This window comes from Falco cherrug, chromosome 7 (genome assembly GCF_023634085.1).
Source record: "Falco cherrug isolate bFalChe1 chromosome 7, bFalChe1.pri, whole genome shotgun sequence".
NCBI lineage: Eukaryota > Metazoa > Chordata > Aves > Falconiformes > Falconidae > Falco > Falco cherrug.
Window position 1 is genome coordinate 11,737,795 of NC_073703.1, and position 9,508 is coordinate 11,747,302.

General features: G+C 49.3%; 2 protein-coding genes across 2 annotated transcripts; one reads left to right on the forward strand and one right to left on the reverse strand.

Moving 5' to 3' along the window:
• Positions 1 to 2,167: 2,167 nt before the first annotated feature.
• MRPL46 (mitochondrial ribosomal protein L46) lies at positions 2,168 to 4,928 on the reverse strand. Its single transcript, XM_055716018.1, has 4 exons — positions 4,656 to 4,928; positions 4,001 to 4,199; positions 3,291 to 3,464; positions 2,168 to 2,609 (listed from the first exon to the last, which is right to left on the reverse strand). The coding sequence occupies exons 1-4, from the start codon at positions 4,926 to 4,928 to the stop codon at positions 2,359 to 2,361; spliced, it is 897 nt and encodes a 298-aa protein (XP_055571993.1). The 3' UTR covers positions 2,168 to 2,358.
• Positions 4,846 to 9,394, forward strand: MRPS11 (mitochondrial ribosomal protein S11). The gene is made up of 6 exons (XM_055716019.1): positions 4,846 to 4,979; positions 5,197 to 5,310; positions 5,523 to 5,612; positions 6,388 to 6,517; positions 8,518 to 8,583; positions 9,035 to 9,394. Exons 1-6 carry the CDS (start codon positions 4,927 to 4,929, stop codon positions 9,140 to 9,142), a joined length of 561 nt encoding a protein of 186 aa, XP_055571994.1. The 5' UTR covers positions 4,846 to 4,926; the 3' UTR covers positions 9,143 to 9,394.
• Positions 9,395 to 9,508: the final 114 nt, after the last annotated feature.

The window sequence follows — 9,508 nt, forward strand, 5'->3', positions numbered from 1 at the left end:
TTGCACCAAGTGGAAAGACAGCCGGCAGCCACCAAGCCCTCAACGGAAAAGAACAGCCTCAGTCATGTACTGTGGTACCTCTTGGAGTAGGGAGGAAATGAGAAGATACAAACCATCCTCTCTGCTAGGAAACCTGCATATCTTTCTGCCTTCCCTCTCACCAAGGCCAGAGAAGAGGAGAACAGGCCACACAGCAGAACTGAGCAAAAGCACCCGAGCTGCAGGATCTGGGATTGTTTGCAGCAGCTGGCTGAGAGTTTTTAAATAAAATCAGCTGCAGGAAAAGTAACAGAAAACAAGAAAAGTGCTGTTCCTATGTAGGCTGTGAGCAGCAATTTGTTTTAGGTGATCAGAAAGCAACGATTTCAGCTTCCAGAAAAGATCAAGCTTCTCACACACCTGCTACTTGTAAGAACAAAGGCCTGAGCCCAAGGAAAAAAAAAAAATTAAGGAGGCTCTTGATTCTGATCTTTCCACTGCTGAAGGGAGCTACACCTCTCTTAGCAAAGAATGCCCAAAGACTTGGAGCTTGAGTAAGCCAGAGGGCAAAAACTGCCTGGGTCTGAAGATCAGCAAGCTTTCAGTAAAGCCTTTTCCCTCTTTTGTGCTCCTGGTTTTAAGAATAAGCAAACACTGATTAAACAGCATTTTGTATGCTTTGAAAAGTTTTGTTCCAGCAACACAAAACCTACCTTCAGCACTGGAAACTGGGCAGAGACCTTGGCAAAGGGCATGCCCTAAGCTTGTACCCACAGAACCAGGGACAGCCTGAAACAATGCAGCAGAGAAAAGCCTAATCCTGAGCTGACTGCACCAATGACCCCCCAGGCTGGTGGGGCACAGCTGAGGGAAGGACTCACCTCTCCCCTCTGCAGGAGCTTTCAGTGCTGGAGAAGGCAAGAGTCTCCCATTCAGCAGTGCTGACCTCAGACAGCAGCCAAAAAAATCTGCAATTTTTCAGCCATGTATTCTGCTCCACCTTTATTTCCTCTTTGCAAGTGCTCCCTGCGGCAGACACAGCCCCCTTGCCAGGCCTGCGAGGATGCTTCAAGAACCCAAGTTTTGTTTTGCTGGTAATTTATGGCAAGCCTGCAGCTCCCAAACTGCCCAGCATTAGAAAATGGAAGGCTGCTGTGCTACCCCCCACCCCAATGGCTTGTGGAGTGATTAAGGATAGCTTTAATTTGAGGCCTGCAGCTCAACAGCTCCCAAAGGATTGATAAAATACATATAGCAATCTCCAGTTCCACCTCTGGAGGCCGAACTCTCTCCCGATGATTAACGACAGCTATTTCCTCCCTCTCCCCCTGCCACTAAAGAAGGCTGCTGATTCTCTGCAAGGTCCAGCCAGCACCGTGCCCACACTCTGACTACCAGCTACATTTACAACCAGAAAAAAAAAAACCCAAAGAAATAGAATTTGCCCCAGAGAGGTGAGACAGCACCGTATAAGCCCAGGATAGATCTAATAAAGAAATCGCACTACTAGGGCCAGGCTACCTGCGGCAGACCCGGCTGGGCTGGGTTTGCAGTGCTGACCTAATGCACCAGGAATAGGAGCTGAGAACTGCCCAGAGCCACTTTTGAGGCTGCTCCCAGGAGGCCGCAATGCTAGAGCAGCCTTCCCCCACCAGGAAATATTAGCCTGCCAGCCCAGACAGAGAGCTGCTGCTCAAGCATCACCCTCCCTCAGTATCTGTTGCTATAGCTTGAGGCTCAAGAGGAAGGCAGTGCAGGCAGAAAAGCAGCACCCATCTAAAGAGAGAGCTGCTCCACATCCACCATGTATCACAGACTCTAGGCCAGAGGCAGCTCCACCACAAATTAAACATTAAGCTGTGAATATCCCAGCTTCCATGTCCCCAGAAGCCCACCTTGCCCAGCCTTGTGTCCAGGATGGTTTGTTCCCACCTGGACACACAGATAACCCTTCAGTGCTGTTCTTATTAAAGAGCAGGTACCAGCGACAAGCATTAGCCATTGCACAGAAGAAACCATTTGAGCTTAAAACTATGACAGGAGTCTGGTGGGGAAAGCGAGCCTCCTGGGTACCACAGCCCCAGGGAATCACACACTTGGGAGAGGAAAAGATCACAACATGCATTTCCAGAAGAGGTGGAGGAGGAGGATTCAAGAAGAGCAAAGAACTCTCTCAGGAGAGCTTCACTTCCAAGTATAAGTTTTAATATTTATTCAGTGCAGGCCTGGTGAAGAGAAGTGGGAAATAAGGCAAAGGCAAATTATCCTCCAGAGCCCAAGTCACCATCCCATACACACAGACCATGCAATGCAGCAGCTGTGCTCCTCCCTGGAGTCACGTCCCACATCTTCCCCATCTGCTGGAGCACAGCCTATCGCTTAGAAGTCCAGAACGAATCGATTGACTTTTTTCAGGTATTCTGACTTCAAGTAATCTCCCAGCTCATCCTTTGTGACCCACAGGTAATCTCCCTTCAGCTCTGCCTGGGACAGATCAGTGCTTTGGAGGAAGGCTTTGAAGAAGAATACTTTGGCTCCCACATTATTCTCAGTCCTGATGGCCTTGGGGAATTTATACTTGTAAATCCCATATGGTGCATTCCCCAGGACTTTGGCTTCAATGTGATCTCCTGCAAGAGGCAGCAATGCAAAAGAAAAAACAAGACATAAGAACACAGAACAACAGTGACTGCTCTCCTGTAGTAACAAAAAGGCAACATAAACCACTCTATATATCTGGTTCAGACTGACTTCCCTCCTCTTCGCAGAAATACTGCCAACTGTAAGCCTTTTCTCATGAAAAAAGAACTTGTCTGGAGTCCAGCTAGTCCTCTCAGAGTGAGGGAGGAAGGCAGAGGATATCAAGTTTTGCCAACCCACAGTGAAAAGCAAGGACACACTGGTTTGCCATGACCCATCTGCCACAAAAGAGAAGCCATGCACCTGGAGCAAGCCAAGACGATTCATGGGGCATCTGGCAATGCTCCAGCAGCAGACCATGAGGGCCAGACCCAGCGCTGCAGCTGCTGTCAGCCAGAGATCCCAACTCACAGCCTGCCAGCCCCGTCAGCCTTCTGCATGCTGCAGTCACTCTGCAACAGTACACAGTTACAGAACCGATCACCCAGGACCACAACTCTTGCTGGAAAGCCCACTTCATTGAGCTCTGTCCCTTTGCCATGAAATGCCTTTTCCCAGAAAATGGGAGGCGATTTCACTACAGCAGATGGCAGGTATCCCTCAGATAGGGCACAGGAAGAAAACCCTGGGACAAAGAGGGGGGAGGGCCAGGCACAGGATAAACTACACACCCAAAAATGTAGCCATGGCTCGCTCAGCTGTGCTTCGCAGGGTCTCTCCAGGTTGCCATTCCACTTGAGGCAGGAGCCACAGTTCCTGGTTACCAATTTTCTGTTTCACCAGAAGCATCAGGTTACTGTCCAGCTTCCTGTTCAACGACTTTCGATTGTTGTTTTTATCAGCATCTGCCAAAAACCAACACATGTTGGAAACAGCCTCCTGGCGGCACTGCTCTAATCCCCCTGATTCATCAACCCTCTGTATCTCACACTCTTCCAGCAATAATACACAAACACAGACAATGTCAAAAAAGTCTGGACAGTGCTCTCAGTCACTCTATAAACCACTGCTAGACTACTCTGTTTCATTTCCAGAAGGAATTTATAGCAAGCAGCCTGGATCTCTACCTTGACAAAAATCAACAAAAGCACTAGGTGGAACATGGGAACAAAGCAACCAAACATTTCTCTTTCCTAGAAACAACATCCATTTTCACCATGTTACTCTGGTAAGGTTGAAAACACACCACTTTGCAGTACAGGAACACTGATTTCCTTGTCAACCAGTTAATTTCTCATGTGCTAACAGTACTGCCACAGAGTGAAGACTCTTTAAAACAAGAAAAGACTCAGCAAATGTTTTTCCTCTACTGAATTCCACTCAGCTGTGTTTGGCCAATAATCAGGGTATTCACCACAAACACACAAACCACAGCCTGTACCTGTTATCCGTGAAGCAGCTTTAAATTGCAGTAACTTCTGTTCCCACTTGTCCTCCAAGTCTTGAGCCATAATAATTGTTTTGCCAGGTGCTTCATCATCATCATCATCATACGTACTTTCCTTTCTTCTCCTAAGCAGTTCCTCCTCTTTCAGCTTGCGAATTTCATGATCTGAATAGTGGCTTTTCTCCAGCTCTATCTACAAGGGCAGCACAGAGAATTCTTAAACCACCAGCAATATGGGCTAGACTTGACAAACAGAATTAAATTACTTCTACCTCTGCAAACGCAAGATGATGCAAGTTTCCCTGAGACTGAGCAGGGCCTCCCTGCTCGCAGCAGGAGCCTCTAACAGGGACATCAACAGCATCGAGGAAGACCACGGGAGCACTACCACGACCCATGATACCTGGTGCAGGCAGCAAATTACACACAGAGCACTCAGTAACGCTTCACGGCGGGGAGCGACATGACCCATGGTGCCCCCAGACTGGCTGTGCAGGGCCATCATCTCCTTCCACCCCGTGGCCTGTCACTCCAGAGCCTCAGGCACCACCAGGGACAGGCCGCGGCTGCCAGCCCTGCGGGGTGCTCTCCCCTCCAGGCCCGAGGCGGCCATTTTCCCCTCTGCAGACCCCCAGCACCCCCCCTCTACCTGTTCCATGAGAGCCGCCATCTCTTCCTCCTCCTTCTCGAGAGGCTGCGTGATGCGGGGCAGCCGCAGCAGACACATCGCCCCGAAGAGGCGCCACGGCCGCGGCGCCGCAGCGGTACAAAGCCACCGACCCCAACCGGCCGCTCGCTGAGCGGGCGCCGCCATCACGCTGCGGCGCGACCCACAATGCACCGCGGTGCGCGCCGCCACCTTTGCTCCCCGCTCCCGCCGTGCCTTGCGGCGCCTCGGCGGGCAGGCTACGGGAGCCGCCATGAGCGCGGCGATGGCAGTCGCCTGGCAACGGCTGCTGGGGGCGGCCTGGGGGTGAGCGGCGGGAGCGGGCCGCGGTGTGGCGGGGATCCCCTCGCTCGGGGCTGACCGTTGGGGCTTTCCCGTTCCGCCGTAGCGGCCGGCAGAGGAGGCCCCGCTGGGCCTAACCCCTTTCCCCCCTCCCCGGAGCCCGCGGCTCGTCCTCCCCCACAGCCGGCGCCTGGGGCAGGCCCCGATGCCCTCATGCTCGGATACGGTTTCTTTCCCGCAGGGGCCGTACTGCCACGCTGTGCCGCGGCCTGCGTACCGGCCCCCAGCACCTGCAGGACCTTGCGGAGGCGGCGGCCGCGAAGGGGGCGGAGAACCAGAGCGTGACCGACCCGAGGTGAGACGGCCAGGCCGAGCCCGGAGGGCCCTGCTGGTTTTCTCTCGCTGGCAGGTTTTGTCGCGTTCAGTAGTTTTTCAGCCGAGGATGGACGGGAAATGTGTCAATCACAAGCACAGCTTTTTGGAGACTCGATCCCTTCTTTCTTTCCCAGTATGAAATAAAACTGCAAAAATTAAACAGTGCTTGATATCTCTTGTTTTGCTTCTCAGCCCTTTAATCCTGCAGAGGAGCTCCATGAGATGGGATGGAAAGATCTATGAAGAGATCCCAATAGCTCACATCAAAGCTACGTACAACAAGTAAGCAAATAAGCTGTTCTATTCCTGCTCTCATGCAAAATAAAACCTTGTAACATACCCAGGCTTTGGCCAGTCATCATTTTGATCAAAAGGCTCGAAGGAGAAAAAAAAGCCAGGGGAGTGGTGGTCATGACTGGGAAGATAATAATACTGAATTCAAACCTTAGTGCTGTTCAGGAAGCATAACTGTCCTTATAGCATCTTCAACAGCAGTAAGATTGTTATTACAGTTCTTGACTACATTCTGGTATGAATCACTAGATGCCAACAGCTCTAATGGCAGGTTACTTCTAGCCCTCCATTCTAATGCTATTGCTGTACAGCTGTTGAAAAAAACTGTCGTATTCTCTGTGAGACATGGTTGTGTTTCATTAGTGATCCCCAGTGTGTTATTTTACTGTTTATTAAAAGCTCTTCCAAGTTCTAGAAATGCTTTGTGCAATTTTTTTAAAAAACAGAAAAGGTGAAATGCTCACAGTGAGAGGTGGGTCTAAAAGGGTTAAGCAGTATCTGAGGTGTACCTGGATTAAGTAAACCTTATCCAGAAAGGTTTTGCCACCTTGCTCAGATTCTGTAGGGTGACTGGAAGGTCACTGCTGGGAGGTCTCTGCAGCAGGTTTGTGTAAGTGGGATACCTCAAAAGGGAGTGCTGAGTTAGGGTGGCTTGGAGACAGGAGTCCTGTGGCAAGCCATGCCAGTAAGGTGAGCAAGAAGATACTGGAGAATAAAGCTTTGTTCTAGCTTGCTTCTTTCTTTTGCCTCTGTCTTTCTGTAGCACCCACATCCAAGTGGTCAGCTTTGACAACAGGCCGTTTGCCCGTACATCCTGTGGCACAGAAGGCTTCCAGAATGCCAAGAAGGGAACTGCCATCGCAGCACAGACCGCAGCCATGGCAGCAGCGGTGGTGAGTCTGCGCTGATGATTCTCACCCTTGCAGAGGGGAGCACTGACTGCCTCCCCTCACTACCTGGGTACATGCCTTGCTCGCAGGCAGAATTCTGTTCCTTAGCACTCAAGGCAGCACACCGCTGTTTGCTGACAGTTTCCTTAGCTTCATCTGACGCGCTGCCGTCGTGGTTTATCCCCAGCCGGCAACTAAGCACCACACAGCTGCTTATTCACGCCCCACCAGCAGGATGGGGGTGGGAATCAAAAGAGTGACAGTGAGAAAAGTTGTGGGTTGAGATAAAGACAGTTTAACAAGTGAAGCAAAAGCCACATATGCAAGCAAAGCAAAACAAGGAATTCATTCATCACTTCCCATCAGCAAGCAGGTGTTCAGCCATCTCCAGGAAAGCAGGGCCCCATCATGCATCATGGTTACTTTGGAAGACAAATGCCATCACTCCCAAGCGTCCCACTCCTTGTCCCCCAGCGTTATGTGCTGTGCATGATGTCGTATGGCATGGGATGTCCCTTTGGCCAGCTGGGGTCAGCTGTCCTGGCTGTGTCCCCTCCCATCTCCTTGTGCCCCTCAGCCTACTCACTGGTGGGTGAGGAGCAGAAAAGGCCTTGACTCTGTGCAGGCACTGCTCAGCAGTAACTAGAACAGCCCTGTGTTATCAACACTGTTGCCAGCACAAATCTAAAACCATCCCATACCAGGTACTGTGAAGAAAATTAACTACCCCAGCCAAAACCAGCACAACTGCACATCTTCATACAGACAAAGCATGTTTGAAACAGCAGTTGGAAATGCCCAGAGGGTGAGCTTAGCTGTGTGTGGGGTGATTGGGGAATGTAACTTGGAACCTGTCCTTTTCGAGCACCAGCTTGCATAGCTTCTTTTTTCCAAGTGAGCATCTTAGCCGTTTTGGAAATGTGGCCCCTGAATCAGCAGTGGTTCAATTTTTGCACTGTAGGGGCCTGAGAAGCAGATGTAATTATTGGCTGAATGTTTTATATTTGCTCTCTGTTACAGAACTGAGCTGCTGCCAGCAGTTCCTGTCAGAGAAGGTGATGTCCTTGCACAAGTAGTTTCTAGCTGCATAGTTTACTGTAATTGTTTCTAAAAAAACATGCGGGTGTCCAGGTGGCAGGAGAATATGAGGCTGGCTGCGTCACAGTCCTCATTACAGCAGAATGAGGCAAGTTTAAACTGCAAATCCTTATCCTGAATTAGGTGGAACTCGCTCCAGCCTTTCACGTCAGAGGTGTTTTGGTGCTGCTACCAGCCAACAGGTTATTACGGTTGACTCAGAGGAATAGAAGAACATCTTCACTATTAATCTGTGCTCATCGGAGCCTCGTAATAGCTGCATAGCTGTGCTTGGCCAGATTTATTCTGTCACTGTTAAAGTTGTTAGTACATTAATTGCACCAGAACACAGAAATCAAGAGACCCAGAGGAGCTCCATCCACATGGTGGCAGCACGGCTATGCTTTACAGCAGGTGTTTTTCATTTTCAATTTGCAAGCCGCTAGAATTTTTGCACTGAAGGTGTGGACTCCTGCACCGCAAATACAAAGCTTGCCTGCTTTTCTCATTTACCCTCTAGAAGGAGTCCACTGATCACAGGAGAGAAGTTGCTGCATTAAAGAAGGGAAAACAGCTTTGAGTTAGTCCTTGTTAGTCCCTTGCCAGTTCAGTCACGTATCCATGGATATGTCATTTTCTGCTGTGGCTTTAGGTCGCAGATAGTTTGATCTTAAAGCCTTGCATGCAGAGCTGACAGCTTAGCACAGAAGTTGTCTTGAAACTGCCATGGCTATATCCAGGCCTCCTTCTCCCCTCGTGTCTTTGTGCAATAATCCCCGTACTTGTCTTCTGTATCCATCACTACCTACCCTTTATTTTTACTTAAAGAATACTATGATAGTGGCTTAAAAGGGAGTGAAAGACTCCAGAGGAGTATGAGCAGCAGTAATATCGAAGAGAACACTAACCAGTTGTTCTTTCTGCAGAAAGCACGTGGGAAGGGTGTATTGCACGTACGAGTCATGGTGAAAGGACTTGGACCAGGACGCAAAGTAGGTGTCAGAGTTTCTTTTCATATTTTTCTTTCTCAAGCATCACCCACATTTTTTTTTAAATTCAGGTTAATCACGTGACTACATCTATTAACTTCGTTATTCTGAAGGTGATTTAAAGAATTCATCACTCAAGTGCCTAGTAATGAAATTTTAGAATCATTAGAATTTTAGAGTACTATCACTTTAGGAGCAGAATAAAAGCTGTATTTATGACTTCTTCCAACTAAAGTAGGAAAATTGATGGGAATGCTGCCAGAAGGACTGGAACAGATCGGTTTAAACTGGGTTATCTGGTACAGACTAATTTTTAAGAAAATTACAAAGTAGAATCGTTGGAAGAAGTTGGTTTTTGGATGGGGAGCCAAACTATTTTCCCCTGAGATTTTTTTCCTTCTGTGCTATTTGTTGTGTTGATAACAGCATGTCATCTGCCGTCTTGTTCTTCCAGGCTGCCATCAGGGGTTTGACTATGGGAGGTTTGGAGGTCATCTCCATCACTGACAACACCCCGGTTCCACACAATGGCTGCCGCCCACGGAAAGCCAGGCGAATGTGAGAGGGGAGCGGAGGAGACACAGAGCTTTCAACATCAGTGTGTGCAGCAGGGACTGTTGCTCCTGTCTGTGACAAATTCTGGAAAGCCACCCTCCCTGGATATACTTGCAGAGGGAAGCTTGAAAAAGAGAGGCTGTCCTGGGCCTTAAAAGCCCAGGTGGTAGAAGCTGTGGTAAAAGCAAGAATACATGTACTCCCTTAGTGGGAATCCTCTTGTGTACAAGGTTTGTTGATTAAAATGTTGATCTTTTGACAGCTGTTCCTGCTGTGTTCCCAGAAGCATTTTGGATTATTATTGCCTCTCAGCTGCTCTCTTCCTCTTACCACCGTATGTGGCTCTTGTCTAGCCCTCCACGCTATTATTGCC

What these genes read in the sequence shown, in the direction of transcription:
- MRPL46 (XM_055716018.1), bottom strand. Translation starts at nt 4,928, where the DNA reads ATGGCGGCTCCCGTAGCCTGCCCGCCGAGGCGCCGCAAGGCACGGCGG. An exon ending in AGCTGCTTCACGGATAACAG is followed by an intron (nt 3,465 to 4,000) that starts GTACAGGCTGTG and finishes GGTTTTTGGCAG; the next exon opens with ATGCTGATAAAAACAACAAT. An exon ending in AGCCATGGCTACATTTTTGG is followed by an intron (nt 2,610 to 3,290) that starts GTGTGTAGTTTA and finishes TGCCTCTTGCAG; the next exon opens with GAGATCACATTGAAGCCAAA.
- MRPS11 (XM_055716019.1), top strand. Translation starts at nt 4,927, where the DNA reads ATGAGCGCGGCGATGGCAGTCGCCTGGCAACGGCTGCTGGGGGCGGCC. An exon ending in CTGCTGGGGGCGGCCTGGGG is followed by an intron (nt 4,980 to 5,196) that starts GTGAGCGGCGGG and finishes TCTTTCCCGCAG; the next exon opens with GGGCCGTACTGCCACGCTGT. An exon ending in GACTTGGACCAGGACGCAAA is followed by an intron (nt 8,584 to 9,034) that starts GTAGGTGTCAGA and finishes TTGTTCTTCCAG; the next exon opens with GCTGCCATCAGGGGTTTGAC.